At 38.4% G+C, this 18,266-nt stretch overlaps 2 protein-coding genes across 2 annotated transcripts; both read left to right on the top strand.

Annotated features, from left to right (window-relative positions):
• Positions 1-2,179: 2,179 nt before the first annotated feature.
• On the top strand, positions 2,180-3,749 carry LOC134811371 (uncharacterized). Its single transcript, XM_063818164.1, has one exon. The coding sequence runs from the start codon at positions 2,301-2,303 to the stop codon at positions 3,627-3,629; it is 1,329 nt and encodes a 442-aa protein (XP_063674234.1). The 5' UTR covers positions 2,180-2,300; the 3' UTR covers positions 3,630-3,749.
• A 2,590-nt stretch (positions 3,750-6,339) lies between these two features.
• Positions 6,340-7,620, top strand: LOC134826774 (cathepsin S-like). The gene has a single exon (XM_063839272.1). The coding sequence runs from the start codon at positions 6,340-6,342 to the stop codon at positions 7,618-7,620; it is 1,281 nt and encodes a 426-aa protein (XP_063695342.1).
• The last annotated feature ends 10,646 nt before the right edge of the window (positions 7,621-18,266 follow it).

Below are 18,266 nucleotides of genomic sequence, written 5' to 3'. Positions count from 1 at the left end.
AGCAACAGCGACCTAGCAACAGTGACCTAGCAACAGTAACATAGCAACAGTAACATAGCAACAGTGACATAGCAACAGTAACATAGCAACAGTAACATAGCAACAGTAACATATCAACATTAAACTAGTAACAGTGACCTAGTAACAGTAACCTAGCAACAGTGATCTAGCAACAGTGACTTATCAACAGTGACCTAGCAACAGTGACCTAGCAACAGTAACCTAGTAACAGTGACCTAGGAACAGTGACTTATCAACAGTTGTTAGGTTGCTGTTGCTATGTTACTGTTGATATGTCACTGTTTCTAAGTCACTGTTGCTAGATCACTGTTGCTATATCACTGTTGCTAGGTCACTGTTGTTATGTTACTGTTGCTAGGTCACTGTTGTTATGTTACTGTTGCTAGGTCACTGTTGCTAGATCACTGTTACTAAGTCACTTTTGCTAGATCACTGTTGTTAGGTTACTGTTACTAGGTTACAATGTCATGTCGACCAATAGGCAGGGTAACTGGAACGTTTGAACTAGACCAAATAGTCTTGTAAACAACAAAAATGTAGTAAGAAACTTATATACATTAACTGGACGTATATTCAGATGTTAACAGATGTATAGTACGTTAAGTGTTAACTGAGTATAAATAACGAGGCGGATTATCTAGTGCACTACTACTAGTAGTAATCCATAGTAGTAAAATGTGGTCACGTTTTGTACTAACCATCATTTTATATCCTTCTTTCAGTAATTACGTCACAAGGACTGCTCCTTATTTAAACATTATTTTGGACAATTTACGATAACGTGGTAAAAATATTGCTCGGTAGCCAGCTGGAACCAGGGAATCATTTTCAAGAACTGAGAATTGTGAAATTTAAGTCTTATGAGGTGGAACTACTCAACAAAAAGTTAGACTTAAAGCACGTTGGAAGCGACACTGTAGATCTATTTTGGTATTATATTGTGTAAATGTGATTGCAATAATATGTACATTGATGAACAATTTATTTGAAAAAATGTAGGAATAAAAGTGTAATTTAATACTACAAGTTGACTTGAAACTAAACGTTCGAATTCGAAACCAGAAAGAATTTTAACGAAGAGTAATGGTTGCAAGTAATATCAGAAAGGATTTCTACTCCTAAACGAAACGTGTCGACCTCCCCAAGATCGTGTAAATTAACACACCGTGTTCTCACGGCGTGCTAACTCACGGAATTATTACATTCTCGCAGTCTCAGTATAAGCCTTGCAGCATAATCTCATTATCTGACACTGGTCTCTGGTATTTAAGGGGGAATCTGTGACAAACATAAATGGAAATACGTGAGCATTTCTAATTTTTTCTACTTCCTATTTGGTTAGAGTTTGTTTACGTCTAGAGAGAGAGAGAGAGAGAGAGAGAGAGAGAGAGTGAGAGAGAGAGAGTGAGAGAGAGAGAGAGAGAGAGAGAGAGAGAGAGAGAGAGAGAGAGAGAGAGAGAGAGAGAGAGAGAGAGAGAGAGAAAGGAGAGAGAGAGGGAGAGAGAGAGAGAGAGAGAGAGAGAGAGAGAGAGAGAGAGAGAGAGAGAGAGAGAGAGAGAGAGAGAGAGAGAGAGAGAGAGAGAGAGAGAGAGAGAGAGAGAGAGAGAGAGAGAGAGAGAGAGAGAGAGAGAGAGAGAGAGAGAGAGAGAGAGAGAGAGAGAGAGAGAGAGAGAGAGAGAGAGAGAGAGAGAGAGAGAGAGAGAGAGAGAGAGAGAGAGAGAGAGAGAGAGAGAGAGAGAGAGAGAGAGAGAGAGAGAGATAGAGAGAGAGAGAGAGAGAGAGAGATAATATGGCGGAGTGACAGGCCGAGCGCCGCTCAGTTAATTCCATATTTGATATTGAATTATAAAATCTTTTATATTTCTATGTAGCCATATGTTTATTGTTTAACTTTATCATCATAGCAGGGACAAAAGGAAATCGCGGCATGTACGGAATCGCGATTTTTCCCATTATTTGCGAAAAATTTTATGTATAGTTTAATATACCGCGAAATGTAATTCGCGGTATCGCGATTTTTGGCCAAAATAACCGCGAAATCCTTTTGTCCCTGCATCATAGAGTGAAGACGGTACAGTTAATTTGATGAAGGTGCAACAGTAACGGAAAACAGACACAAAAAGGTCGAATTTATGACATTCGTTGAATTATACTTATACTTTTAGTTATTGTTGTAAATAAATAGTTTTCAAAACCGTTCACACTTTCACAGTTCAGTAGAATCGATCATAAACTTAAACATTGTGCTTTAGTATTGGGTTGACGATCAAGTTATTGGGATGAGGCAGTTTATGATAGCAATTGCATTATGCCTTGTTGGATTAACGATCTCGGAGGTCCCTGTGCTCAAGCTAGGGCAAATTCTTCAATCTCCAGGACAGACATTAAAGCTGTTCAGCCAATACAAGGCAGAGGAGCATATCAATTTCGGCGCTAGTGAGAACAGGGTTCGGTTTCTGATATTCAAGAAGAACGCACAGTTGGTTTCAACTTTAAATTCTGCACCAGAAGAAACTGCTAAGTTTGGACTAAACTTCTTCTCATCTCAGAGCAGCGGGGAGAAACATAAATGGCTCGGACTTAACACAACAGGCCGTCCTTTGAACACTTACATTTCTTCGTTGGTATCATCTAAAGCATATAACACTCCCAAAAGTGTGGACTGGGTAAAAGAGGGAGCAGTAACAACCGTTAAAAAGCAAGGTTCGTGTGGTTCGTGCTGGGCGTTTGGTGCAGTAGGTGCTATGGAATCAAGATACAAAATAAAGTCAGGTAGATTGAGAGCCTTCTCGGAGCAAGAATATTTAGACTGCACTTTTTCTCAGGGTCGAGAAGAATCATTCAAGAAACAAGATGGCTGTGGTGGCGGGTTTCCCACTTTGGCATACGATTACTCAACAAACCACGGGGGTAGACTTGCAGCTGAAAGAGATTACCCTTACGAGAGTAAAATGGGCGAATGTAGAGGAACAAAAACACCAAATGCGGCTGTTGCGCTCAAAATCATCGGAGGGGAAATGCTGCCTCTTGGTGAAAGTTCTTCCATCGCAGCTCTTGCCGAAGGTCCTATTTGGATAGCTTTACAAGTTACTAATGCGTTTTTTGCTTACAGAAGTGGTGTTTTTAAAGATACCACTTGCATTGGGGATCAGCCTAATCACGGAGTAACTGGAGTCGGATATACTGAGACATACGTGCTTATCAAGAACTCGTGGGGTAAAACATGGGGAGCAAAGGGTTTCATGAAGGTGGCAAGGAATCACGACAGCTGTGGGCTGTGGAAAGAATGGAACGCGGGTTACCCGATGCTTGAAGCAACAGGGAAGAAAGACAAAGGAATAAACGATAAAAAGTCTGGATATGGCGATGAAGGTAATAGTGAAGATCAAGAAGACTCTTCTGAAGACGATAATGAGAACACTGCGTGCGAGGATAACTATTCTGACTGTAAAACGATTTGGTGCAAATATACCTACTTTGCTAAAGACCAGTGCCAGAAGACATGTAAAATGTGCGCGGAGAAAGATGGTGAAGATGGAAATGGGATATGTAACCCTGGCTTGATTAGGTGCCCAGATGGAGTGTGTAAGCACGAGCACATGTGTTAGGATTGCGGCTGATTATGAGAGTTAGAAATTCAGAATAAATTCATAAATTACGGGTGGTGCCTACATGGAAATTGCAAGGGTATTTATTAAGCGATTTAGTGGACTGAGATTAATTTGATTTTATTTTCATATATACTTGATTGTTATTGTCGAAACAAAGAAAACATCGATTCAAAAATTTGAAAAAAATTTAATACAAATAATAATTTGATCTTAGTCACCCTGCTTGCTGCCGGCAAAACTGCTTGACGGAGTTACCAAATAAATTAATAAATGCGTATCTAAATAATTATACAGTGCATTGTACAAAAATCGAGTAACCCTAAATTTAGAGTAACGGGTTAGTATCAGAGTTGAAATTGTATCAAACCACTTTGGTGGCGCGATTAAAATAAAAATATACCTTATTTTAATCAAAATTAATATTCTTTTTAGTTGAATTTATATGTCAGTCAATTGAATTATAGCTTTTTGGAGTGGCGAAAAAATATTCGAGCGTGCTTTAATGGAATGGATTTTTCTAAAAAGGGAGTCTTTACGATAACCAATAACCATCCTGCATAAAAGACTTTTGTCGTGATACAGTAAAGGGACTTCTTAAGTAATGTGCTTTAAGTATAATATACTATATACAGTCAAAAAATTGCTATTTACAAAGATATAATTATAAAAGTTAAAACCAATAAGCTGTTTTACGTTAAATGAACCCAATTAAAGTAAAAATCAGCGAACAACTTATGAAAATTGTGAAATTAAATTATTCTAATTGGTTATGAATAATGGCAACTATTTAAGAGATGAGCTTTTCCGTGAATGTTATCCGATGAAAAGGCCAGCAAAACCAAAGTGTCCTCCAGCAGCGCGGGGACTGGTCAATTCCATGAAAGGCAAATCTCTTGCTGCAACTGACACGGAATCGACAGAAGAGCTCCAAGACATGTTAAAACAGCGTGTTTTGGAATATAAAGAACAACAAGAGGAGATACTTAAAAAGGTTGATAAGAAGACTGCAAGGGTTTTGGAGCAGATTAGCGAACCAGGGAGCTCAAATTGGCTCTCATGTTTACCACTTAGAAAACATGGTTTCGTTCTAAATAAATCTGAATTCAGGGATTCTATCAGATTGCGGTACAACTTAGATCTGGATCGTTTGCCATTACAATGTCCATGCGGAAAAACGTTTGATGTGAACCATTCGCTAAATTGCCATCTTGGTGGCTACATCATTATCAGACACAATGAAATTAGGGATTTTTTTAGCTGGCTTGCTGAACACTGTTTGCTCGGACGTGGAAGTTGAACCTCAGCTTCAAGAACTAGAAGGAGAGCAGTTCAAGAGGTCCTCAACACTAACCGGTGACCAGGCAAGACCCGATATTAGAGCTCGTGGTTTCTATAGGCCGGGCCAAGTGGCTTTTTTCGATGTTAAGGTAATTAATCCTAATTCTAATTCCTACCCTCAACATTCGACAAAGAAGACAATGGAGAACGCCGAGAGACAGAAAACACGATGCTACAACGAGAGAATACTTAATGTAGAGCACGGGTCATTCGCTCCATTAATATATTCAGTAACGGGTGGCATGGGACCTCAAGCCAGGACATTTGAGAAACTGCTTTGCAACAAACTTGCTTATAAGAAGAAGCAGAATTACAACGATATTATAAATTATTATCGGTGTAAATTATCATTTTTAATTAGGAGATTAATTTTATTGTGTGTTAGAGGATCAAGAAATACCTCAAACAAAACTTACGAATTATCTAACATGGATGATTTAGAATTTAACTCTTTCGAATCGAAAGTCAACTAATTTTTTCAGTCCCATGGACTGGGTTTTATTTTTGCAATGATGATTTTCATAATATATAACCTGTAATACTATTCTGTATATATCTAATTTCGTTTTCCAAAAAAAAATTAAAAAGGAATTTCAAGAAAAAACATTTACTAAATGTCATAATATAAGTCATGATGTAAGGATTACTAATTTGATAAATTTTTTGTATTTCTATCGATGCCACAAGTGTTTTAAATTTATTACAACATTTAACTTAACGGCTGATACGCATTATGCACAGAGCTGTATCAGCTAGCTTGCATAGTATAAAATTTGTTTTGATAAAGGAGCAAATTTGCTAATTTCACGATATTGATTTATTTTCTCAAATGTCGTTTTAAATCTCAGTCAATTTCAATTTCTATCGTCAGACTAAATAATATCAACATTTGTGCTGCTTAACGACTGCTTTTCTTGCTTACTGTAATACAAATCAATTGAAAAGTCTGATTTTTAATGAATTTGAATGCCTTCGAGAGTTAATTTTAATGTCCGTTCTAAAGTATGTCCGTTCACGCGATGTCCGGTCAAATAACGTCCGATAAGGTACATTATATTTTGTTTCCAAAAAATGTATGGCATCTGTTTACTTATTCTTGTAAATAAATAACTTTCAAAACCTTTCAGTAGCATCGATAATGAACTAAAACAGTATACTTTAGTATTGAGTTGACGATCAAGTTATTGGGATGAGGCAGTTTATGATAGCAATTGCATTATGCCTTGTTGGATTAACGATCTCGGAGGTCCCTGTGCTCAAGCTAGGGTCGATTCTTCAATCTCCAGGACAGACATTAAAGCTGTTCAGCCAATACAAGGCAGAGGAGCATATCAATTTCGGCGCTAGTGAGAACAGGGTTCGGTTTCTGATGTTTAAGAAGAATGCACAGTTGGTTTCAACTTTAAATTCTGCACCAGAAGAAACTGCTAAGTTTGGACTAAACTTCTTCTCGTCTCTGAGCAGCGGGGAGAAACATAAATGGCTTGGACTTAACTCAACAGGCCATCTACCGAACACAAACATACCTCCGTTAGCCTCGTCTAAGACTAAACTATACACTCCCAAAAGTGTAAACTGGGTAAAAGAGGGAGCAGTAACACCCGTTAAAAGTCAAGGTTCGTGTGGTGCTTGCTGGGCGTTTGGTGCAGTAAGTGCTATGGAATCAAGATACAAAATAAAGTCAAGTAGATTGAGAGCCTTCTCAGAACAAGAATTTTTAGCCTGCACTCATATTAGTCAAGATGGCTGTAAAGGCGGATGGCCCTCTGATTCATACGTGTACTCAAAAAACAACGGAGGTCGACTTTCAGCTGAAAAAGATTACCCTTACGAGAATAAAATGGGCGAATGTAAAAGAACAACAACCCCTAATGCGGCTGTTGCGTACAAGATCGTCGAAAAACAAGAGGTGTCCGCTGGTGAAAGTTCTACCATCGCAGCTCTTGCTGACGGTCCTCTTTGGATGGCTATACAAGTAACAAATGCCTTCTATGCTTACAGGAGTGGTGTCTTTAAAGACCCCACTTGCCGTGATCATGTTAATCACGCAGTAACTGGAGTTGGATATACCGAGGAATACGTGCTTCTCAAGAACTCGTGGGGTAAAACATGGGGAGACAAAGGTTTTATAAAGATAGCAAGAGATGACTTCAGCTGTGGAATTTGGAAATTTAACGGCTACCCGATACTTAAAGCAACCAGTAAGAAAGACGAAGGAATAAACGATAAGAAGTCTACATATGTTGATGAGGATAATGAGGACGATGAGGATAATGAGAACGATGAGGATAATGAAAACGATGAGGATAATGAGGATAATGAGAACGATGAGGATAATGAGAACGATGACGATAATGAGAACGTTACATGCAATGATAAGGGCAGAGGTTGCGTTAAAGATATGTGCAAGCATGAATCATTTGCTTTTGAGTGGTGCCGGGATACTTGCGGGTACTGCAAAATAAAATGCGAGGATAACTATTCCGACTGTAGAACGATTTGGTGCAAATATACCTACTTTGCCGAAGACCAGTGCCAGAAGACATGTAAAATGTGCGAGGAGAAAGATGATGAAGATGGAAATGAGGGATGTAACCCTGGCTTGACAAGGTGCCCAGATGGAGTGTGTAAGCACGAGCACATGTGTTAGGATTGCCGATTATGACAGTTTCAAAAAATTCATACATTCGTAAACACTGATGGTCTCATATTTTTCCTATGATTGCGAGTTCGACTATCATTATGATGAGGTTATTGATTTTCATAATGCATCTAACGTTACACAAATTATTAGTTATGACAGTATCTATTGTTTTGAATTTGTATTAAATCCAGAGTGCAAAACGTATGGAATTGAGGGGTCAATATTATTTCTCCGGAGTAATACCGAAAAAATTTCTGGTCTCTGTTGTAACAAGAAATGCGACCGCTTTTCTTTTGTGGATGGCCGCTCAATTTCCCGATCCGTGATGTTTTATTTTATTACATATATTCAATATAACCTGGGTCCCCAGTCTTTGCTGTTTATTATAAGTATGCAGATTAGTGTATGTACTAAGAGCGCCAACTTGTGGGTGACATTTTATGTCTCAAACCCAACATATTATACATCATTGGAAAGGTCTCATTGAGTAGAGTCATATGGTACCAAGTTTTGGGCAAATGGCTGTTCCTAGCGAAAGTTATAGCCCGTCAAACTCAAAGTCCCAAAATTATCACTTCAGAAAATTGGGCGGGGCATCGTGTTCTTAAATTTTTTGACGAATTTTTTACAGCATATTGTTGATCACAGTTTTTTTTACACAAGATTTGCCGTATGCCGTAATTTTTAATCCATTATTAGAGTCACACTCAATTTATTTTGTCATCAGAGTTTGAAATACTCAAAGAGACGATCGATATTCCGCGTGGTTCGCGGCGCGCTACTTTGTCTACAAATTATTAAATTGCGCGTTATAATTCCGAGCAGCAGAAGACGTTTCGCTGAATTTTGTAGGGGATTTGACACGGATTTCAAATCCCCTACAAATAGTTGCGAATTGTTCCTGGGAGTGACCTAAGTGGGTCAAGACGTCGAAACTTAGTTTTTCTGATTGTTGGGGTCAGGTACTTCCTATCTAACCACCAAATCATGTTCCAAATACCCCGGAACATAAATCCCCTACAGGGATAAAGATTCTCAGTCTTGATAAGACCTGGATTTCAGTAATTTTGGGATGGGCGTGGCCCCTGGGAGTGGCCTGAGTGAGTCAAGATGTCAAAACTCGGTTTTTCTGATGGTTTGGGACAGGTACTTACTATTAAACCACCTAAACATGTTCCAAATACCCCGGAACATAAATCCCCTACAGGGATAAAGATTCTCAGTCTTGATAAGACCTGGATTTCAGTAATTTTGGGATGGGCGTGGCCCCTGGGAGTGGCCTGAGTGGGTCAAGATGTCAAAACTCGGTTTTTCTGATGGTTTGGGACAGGTACTTACTATTAAACCACATAAACATGTTCCAAATACCCCGGAACATAAATCCCCTACAAGGGTAAAGATTCTCAGTCTTGATTTGACCTAGATTTCAGTAATTTTGGGATGGGCGTGGCCCCTGAGTGGGTCAAGATGGCCTGAGTGGGTCAAGATGTCGAAACTTAATTTTTCTGATGATTTGGGGCAGGTACTAACTATTAAACCACCTAAACATGTTCCAAATACCCCGAAACATAAATCCCCTACAAGGGTAAAGATTCTCAGTCTTGATTTGCCCTAGATTTCAGTAATTTTGGGATGGGCGTGGCCCCTGGGGGTGGCCGGAGTGGGTCAAGATGTCGAAAATTGGTTTTTCTGATGGTTAGTGAGTATGAAAATATAGATGTTTTCCATTTCACCAGTCTTAGGTCCCGAATTTGTTCTGACATCAAGTGAATCGTAATGGTTATCAGTACAATACAAGATGAATTTAGCATAATTTTAATTTGATTTCTGTTGCCGGTCTAGAAGATGTTCGTGATAACTGTTATTGCGCACAATTGATCGAAGTATAACATTTGATTTCATCGTATGTGATGCATATAAAGGTTTTATTCTGATTTTTTGCGACAAATGATACTGCACTGTTAGGATGAACGACGTTTTAAAGTAACAACTTCGTATTCATGCTGACAAAATTGGTAAATATGTGAGAAAACTGTCCCATAAAATTTATAAGTCAAAAATTGCTAAACGACAACAAATTGTTCAAATACTAGACTAAAATTATAATCAAAATCTATATATACACAAATACTCTATCTGCTATTCAATAAACTTAAAACATCAATTGAACAGCAAGTACGTGATTGTGATCGTGTGATGGAATGACATGTACAGTGATAATAGATGATAAGGTAAAAGATACAATACATGTGTGATGGTGTATACACACTGTGAGTGAAATTATAGTGAGTGGTTACTGATCGTGAGCGAGATGTGAAAAAACACTAAAACTTACTACTACTAGAAAACTGAAACTGTATGCAATGTATGTATTTTACTCTATAGACATACTAGAAAATCTGTTGTCACAGGGAGAAATCTAGAAGTCAATTTTTATCATATCATAAATTTAAATCACAACCAAAGATACAGGCTATTATTTTGTAGAACACTCTAAACGCAACAGTAAATGATCGAAATTTAGCTCCAAATTCTTAACACGTGCACGTGCAAGTCTCCACCTGCTTTACTGCTTTACTATGCACGGGAGTCGGGAGCGGTTGTACACACAGACAGAAATTTTCGAATTATAAAATAAAAATATAAGATTAGAATTGCCAAAGATTGAGCTAACATTTTTATCAAATACAATACACATTGTGTATTTATTGAATACTAATTACACATATAATAATTTATAAATATGGCGAAACATCACATATTATCAAAAATTTAAAACTTGTAAATTTGTCAAATTCACGAATTAGTCTCAGTATAAAATAAAGTAAAACATCGCAGCAATAAATATAAGATGAGGACATTGCTACATTGACAGATCTAATATCAAATAATAGATCAGAAAAAGAAAAATGTCGTTATTCAATAAAAATCGATTCGAATAGTTTAAACTACAAGTGCTAGGGCCCTTATCAGTTATCATGTGAATTAAATAGATTAATTCTAATTGGTGTTCATCACTGATTAGAGGTAACAAAGTTTCGTCTCCGTAGGATAAGCTAGTCAGCAGTAAATAGCAATGCATCGCATCAGTCAGCGAACGCCATCGATCGTAATGTGTCTTGCTTCAAGCTTTTAACACCTGAAATTATATGTTTTGAATAACAATTACAACTCAAAAAAAATAACGGAACTCAAAAAGCTCTTAAGTCTTACGTTACAATATCTTAATAAAATTCTGGGTAACTAATTTAAATAAAACCATACCAACATTGGACATACGTCTTACAATGAGCGCTATAATATTCAGAACATAACAGCTGATAACCACCTATAACAAGCACGTGATTGAAATCCACGATTGGGGTCGGGCAATCTAACACTACTACTGGTATCACTACCACTGCACTACCAGGTATGAACTTAAGATGAAACAATTCTTAAAACCCCCTTTAGCTTTATATTCACGAGTTGACACATTTAACAATTTTACAAAAGCAAGGAAGCAGTAAATACCTTCACCAGCATGAAAAGAGGAAACTCTAGGAAAATCCCTCAATAGGCAGTGAACCTGGAGAAAATATTTTTAAATTAAATATCTAGGGGCTCTTAAAATGTGTTATACCTTGTTTAGTGTGGAAATGTATTTAAATACTTTTATATTCCTCTGTTTTATTGCACCCGACCATATTACCTGGTCCCGGAAGGTGTTGAAGTGGGCCACGGTAATCCTTGGCCTCTCGTCATGATCAGCGTAACTAGCCAACCTGAGGGTTGATCATTGTAGTTTCACTCTGCCCTTGCAATCCCAATAAAAGTTGCAAGCCGATACTACCTAGTAAGATACAATTTCAAAAAACACACCTTTGAATATCCGACAAGTCTGTGTCTAGGGTAAATCCAGCAGCAAAGTTTGTGAGGGCCAGCATTACCCCTCTGCATGGTGGTCCTGATCCTGCAGGGTGCTTCTTGGTAGCACTGTCTGACTGTCCACTTTGCAACTCTTGCACCTCCACTTGGAGTCTAAGAATTTAGAGGGATGGTGTGGAGGAATCCCAAAAAACCCGGCAGCACGCTTCGTCTCGTCCAGTAAAGCTGCTATAGCTTTTATGATTCCTGGATAAATGTGTATGACTGCGACTTGGCTAGATGTGATTTTAAACATAGAACACAGATTGGAATTATCTAGCATACGTAAATGTATAATTGAAAGTATGTAGCAAGCTGGACTAGCACGGCGTACTAACCTCATGTAAGGAATCTCTACCATCGGGGTTTCTGCGGCTCCTACGAGCAGTGGCAGTCCCATTCGCTACGTTTCGGCATGCCAGAGTCATGTTGTCATATTCAGGATTACCAACAGGATATGGCTGCTGGTATGCCTTGACGAACTCCTTAAAATGAATCAGCATCACTTGGTGAATATGATGAGGGTTGGTGTAAGGGTTCCCTATGTGGGTTCCCACCGTTATCATGGTCTGATGCAGGTGGACTGTGTTGTAGTAGTCCGCTACCGTCAGCTTCTTCTTCTGCGGGTTATTTAGTTTTATACTAGCATATGCGCCACTGGTGACTTGGCCAGAGGTCAAGCGGGAATATTTGGACAAAAAGGTATAAATTGAACTTTTCTCTTAATATGGAATTGAGTATTAACTATTGATGCTTTTCATATAAAAAAGTTAAAACAAATTCTTTATGTCGTCAAGGGGTGCCTCTCCAAGTTCTTGTAAATGAGTCCACTTTATAATCAACCAACCAACCATATGTTAACCTCTGAGCAGTTTTCAAACAACAAATAAAAGGTCATTTAATATAATTATAAACATCTTTAACTGTGTAATGTGTAAATAAAATACTTTATCAAACATCAAAAAGCGCTTACAGATCAAGATATGATGATACTCCATAGTTTGTCGGTGTGGGAGCGGTCACGGTGACAGGATTGGTCACCAGGGTAGGAGCTGTTGCCGGGACCAGGGCCGGAGCTGTTGCCGGGGTGATCAACGGTGCCGGAGCTGTTTGAGGGCTGACAGAGAGCGGGGCCGTTAAAAGGGTTACCTTACTCGGGATTATTATGACCGGGATAAAGTGGTGGGTTTAGGGTAATATCGCCATATTTTTCCCGAACCACATTTTCACCGGTCGTTAATAAACCCGCCTACTCAGCTTTTGGGGTTCCCAAGGGGTATGGGTGCTCATTTTTAATCGTTGTCTTATATTCACTAAAGAAGACTATTGGGACACTTGTTGTAGGTTTTTCGACTTCATTTGGCTAAAATTGCAAAAAATTCACCTTTTTGCCCAATTCTTGTCATATGTGTGGGATACTGAAGGGAAAGGAAGCAGTTCTAACGAGCTCTTCTCAAACACAAGGATATATTCTTGTGAACTCGGCTAGTATATATGAAACATTTGTCATGGAGTTGTAGAGGGAGTTATGTGCCTCGCCGGGCTAAAGTAGTGGATGACCTTGCTGTACGGCAAGTTAAACAAGGATCTGAAACTACTAGGTTCCGTACAGACTCAACTCTGCACCCGTGTCAATATGTTCATTATATGCAAGCCTCTTGATTTATAATCACCGAGTCTAGTAATTGTTTAAGAGAGTTCTCTGGCAGTTTCGAAACTCGAGAGACTGTGGGATACTGAAGGGAAAGGAAGCAGTTCTAACGAGCTCTTCTCAAACACAAGGATATATTCTTGTGAACTCGGCTAGTATATATGAAACATTTGTCATGGAGTTGTAGAGGGAGTTATGTGCCTCGCCGGGCTAAAGTAGTGGATGACCTTGCTGTACGGCAAGTTAAACAAGGATCTGAAACTACTAGGTTCCGTACAGACTCAACTCTGCACCCGTGTCAATATGTTCATTATATGCAAGCCTCTTGATTTATAATCACCGAGTCTAGTAATTGTTTAAGAGAGTTCTCTGGCAGTTACGAAACTCGAGAGACTGTGGGATACTGAAGGGAAAGGAAGCAGTTCTAACGAGCTCTTCTCAAACACAAGGATATATTCTTGTGAACTCGGCTAGTATATATGAAACATTTGTCATGGAGTTGTAGAGGGAGTTATGTGCCTCGCCGGGCTAAAGTAGTGGATGACCTTGCTGTACGGCAAGTTAAACAAGGATCTGAAACTACTAGGTTCCGTACAGACTCAACTCTGCACCCGTGTCAATATGTTCATTATATGCAAGCCTCTTGATTTATATATCCTTATTGTCAAATTTGATTTAAATAGGCCAATTTTTAATTTCTTAGGTATTGACTATCTCTACATAATAAAATAGGACTCAAAGTAAAAGTAACAGTTAAATTAAAACTTGAATTAATTAAAACTGATGAAAGGGATGATCCAGATGAAGATAACGAAGATGATTACAACTTATTGGAAGACTAAACAGCTCTCCCTTTATCTTAATATCGATCTGGTTGTTACGCTTCAAATGTTAAAAATTATTTTCCATCTAGTTTGATTAACCACGAGTCATTATTTCTGTCTACTTTCAACAATTATTGATAATTCGACTTGTTTCACAAGTTTTAGCAATGCGAACATTTCTAAACTTGCTTATCTCTAATAAGGAAATTTACATCTGCGACAACATTTTTGAATCTAAAATTGAAAGGTTGGACACCGGTAAAATGGCGACCGGGAAAATGTGGTGGGTTTTGAGCAATTTCGCCATATTTTTCCCGAACCATATTTTAACCGGTCGTTAATAAACCCGTCGTAATAATCCCGAGTAAGGTAATTCAGCCTCCTGGTTGTCCCAATAATTGTACGCCTTCCTGTAACAATATTTTAGAAATATTTTGTAATATCAAGCCATATATCGAACACAATATGACAATAATTCACAAAAAACAACTTTGATTGGCGATATATCAAAATAATTGGTTACAAAAACTTCCATTGGTGTAATTTTACTGAAATTGGTTCTTGGACTGTTTTAAATAACACAACATAATTTGCCACAACAAATATTATACTGACCCCTTGTCAGGTGAACTTGTACTGGCGGCGGGGCTGGCGACGGGGCTGGCGATGGGGCTTGTGACTCGGCTGGCAACCGGGCAGGCATCGGGCTTGCGACTGGGCTCGCGACTGGGTTGGCGACCGGGCTAGCAACCGTGCTGGCAACTAGGCTTATTACTGGGCTGTCGACCGGGCTTGCGACTCGGCTGGCAACCGGGCAGGCGACCGGGCAGGCGACCGGGCAGGCGACCGGGCAGTCGACCGGACGGGCTGGCGACTGGGCTTCCTCATGTAGCAATATTTTAGAAATCTTTCGTAACATAATTTAAGGCAAAGGTAATATGTTATATCTGCTGAACACGTTTATTCTGTACATAAAAACTGCACGATAAAATCAGGCTTGTTATTGAAAAAATATTATGTCAACCTCAATTTCACAACAAAAAAGGCTATTTTATAAAAGTTCTGCATGACCAAAATGGTTTTTGCCCATAACTGTCCAGAGAAGCATTCAAGCATGAGTGTGATTCGGAATCAGCGTCCAAAAATACACCGAATTAGGTTACTTTCAATTTCATATCTTAAAGAGTTAAAGGGCATTATATCACAATTTTTAATTTGGGTTAGCGATTTAAAGGGAGCAGTTTTAAATATCATAATTGTTGATATGCTACAATAATATTTGTGTTCGTCATTGTCGTGCATCCTGGGTTTGGACAGGATATGCCCGCTTAAAATACTTCCATCGCATTACATTACATAATTCTCAATAAATGTAATAGATTTGTAGTGTTGTAATTAGTTACAAACAACGAGAAAATAACTCTTCGTTTCTGTACCTGGAACTGGAGGGAGAACTTGCTGAGCAAACCCATCAAGCCATGTAAAAAACACACCCTTAGGTGCATTTTTACATCAATAACTTGTTAGAGGTATCCTTTGGCAGTGGCTCGTATCAGAACAGTAGCATGGTCTCCTATACCCCCTTTACTAATGTTCCGACTGAGCAGCAGGTACCATGCATGACGCTGCCTCAGGTAGTCACTGAACAAATCCCCTGTGATAAAATTTGGTCAGTAATGCACTATTAGTTACTGATTATACGATTCAATGAAACGAAAAGTTTTCAATGAAACGAAAAGTTTTATTTTACATTCCTTTAATCATAAATAAAATAAGAGCTTAAACCACGAATTAGTTAGCTAGAAGTAAACTTGAGGAAATATTTTTGGTGATTGTATATAATTATTTAAAAAACTTTATTTGGTTGTTAGTATTTTTATTATGGTACCTAAGTGGTTGAATTTAGTGAGACAAGGTCAGTTTCTCTATTATCTTAGAAAAATTTCTACTTTACAGTAGGCAATGCTGAGTGGCAGGAATGAGGGACCAAAACGCTTGGGGCTAACAATGGCCCATTTACAAACCACTTCAGACATGGCAATGATGTCATTTATGCTTAATTCGTCTGAAACTGACCCTACTGCACTTGTAACATTCTATAAAAATCTCTTCTAAAATAGGTATAAAAATGCATAACTCAAAACACACAAACAAAATGTTTATAATCCTTATATAATAAATTTCTATAGAACTTTTAAATTTCTATAAAACTAATAAACCTATATATATATTCATTTTGCACCCAGAGAAAGATGTGATCACAGAGGTAGTTTCGATATTATGTTCATGACAAGGTATGGGGCTGCTGCAAGTTATATTTTGCTAAGATATTACCGCTTTTTCAAGCTTAAGTAATCTAGGCAAGGTCAATTTTAAAGTTTTTGAATTTTGTCGAACGCTGTTTAAGGCTAAGTTCCAGTCATTTGGTTCTCCTTCCTTTTGAGTGTGAGTGATGGTGATTCTTATGGATGATTTGAGGTGATTGGGCTTATAACAGGTGAATGTAGTTAGCATGAGATTTTGTCGTACTGTATTCCATATTGTCCCTGCTCTGTATATGTAGCTGTCTGATGGTTTAGGTGTGAGAATGAGTGTCTCTTTGCCAAGTCTGCCAGATGTTTCAAAGAGGGAGTATAGTGATATAGGGGTTCTATATTTCAAGACCTTGAAGATGTCATTAATACAATGGTAGAAGTACAGATTATGCACATTCATGATTTCATGAGTGTTGAAGAGGGGTTTTGTATGCTCCTTTCTGTAGAATTCCTTGCCCAAGATTTGCTCCCCGTAGGGTCTGCATCGTGCACTAGTTTTAAATTTATCCAAGTATGCTTCTTTATCTCCAAACATTATGCGGGCACACATTTTCTGTGCTTTGAACAGAGGTTCAAGTTTTTTGTTAGATGCCCCTCCCCAGACAGTTATACCATATGCAAGATAGCTTTCAAACAGAGTGTGATATAGATCTTTATGGAGTGATGTGGGAATGTTTTCTTTAATTCTATTTAGCATGCCACAGCAGCTGGCTAGTTTTTTTGCTAATTTCCTTCTATGTGCGTTCCAGTTTAGGTCTTCATCGATTGTTACACCTAAGAATTTAGTTTCATGTACTCTCTCCAAGGGTATGCCATTGATATTGATTTCTTGATCAGAGGGTGTATCTTCATCTTTGTTGGATCAAGAGTTTGAGAATTCAAGGTAACAGCTCTTGCCAGTGTTTATGTGAAGTTTATTGGCAAGCATGTAGCGGTGTACGGAATTTAGGACATCATTGGCTTTTTTGTATGCTAGGTTTTTACTTTTTGCAGCGACGAAGATATTTGTGTCATCAGCAAATAGAACAAATTTAGAGTTCTTTTCAGAGTTTGTAAGATCGTTTATGTAAATTAAGAACAGAAGGGGCCCTAAGCAGCTCCCTTGTGGCACTCCAAAAAGCACAGGTAGAGTATCAGATATTTCATTGAGCACACCAACATATTGTTTACGGTCGGAAAGATAACTTTCCAGGAGTTTGTGTGCCCGTCCTCTGATCCCGTATGTGTTTAATTTTTTGAGAAGTATTGAGTGATTAATTATTAACTGCAGACCAGCGGCTTATATAATATAAAGGAGGTGTATAAAATACTCACAGCTGTAGGCGACAAACTTAATGTCCTTTACAACCTTGGGACGAAGCCAGGCTGCGTTTAATGTCAGACACATTTGTCGCCAATGCTCTATGACCAGGTCATGTCCTTTCCCCCACTTCGTGATGTTACCCACAAACATGATGCAACGTTTGCATGAACTCCTGTAGGTCTAGGGTTGACCGTACCGTCCGTTGATCTGTCAGTTTTGTAGACCCTGTTCAGATAATTTTGATAGCTGTTAATAATTTAGACGCTACCCTACTTGGTAAATGTGATAAATAGCAGAGAATTTAGACGCTACCCTACTTGGTAAATGTGATAAATGGCAGATAATTTATACGCTACCCTACATGGTCAATGTGATAAATGGCAGATAATTTAGACACTATCCTACTTGGTAAATGTGATAAATTGCAGAGAATTAAGACGATACCCTACTTGGTAAATGTGATAAATTGCAGAGAATTAAGACGCTACCCTACTTGGTAAATGTGATAAATTGGCGAGAGATAAGACGCTACCCTACTTGGTAAATGTGATAAATTGCAGAGAATTAAGACGCTACCCTACTTGGTAAATGTGATAAATTGCAGAGAATTTAGACGCTACTCTACTTGGTAAATGAGTTGAATCAATGGAAAT

The sequence above is a fragment of the Bolinopsis microptera genome, chromosome 2 (genome assembly GCF_026151205.1).
Source record: "Bolinopsis microptera isolate Bmic1 chromosome 2, MBARI_Bmic_1.0, whole genome shotgun sequence".
NCBI classification, from domain to species: Eukaryota; Metazoa; Ctenophora; class Tentaculata; order Lobata; family Bolinopsidae; genus Bolinopsis; species Bolinopsis microptera.
Note: the sequence above shows the minus strand (reverse complement) of the source record. Positions and strands in the feature narration are given on the sequence as shown.

Coding starts and splice junctions, on each gene's coding strand:
- LOC134826774 (XM_063839272.1), top strand. CDS start 6,340: ATGTTTAAGAAGAATGCACAGTTGGTTTCAACTTTAAATTCTGCACCA.
- LOC134811371 (XM_063818164.1), top strand. CDS start 2,301: ATGAGGCAGTTTATGATAGCAATTGCATTATGCCTTGTTGGATTAACG.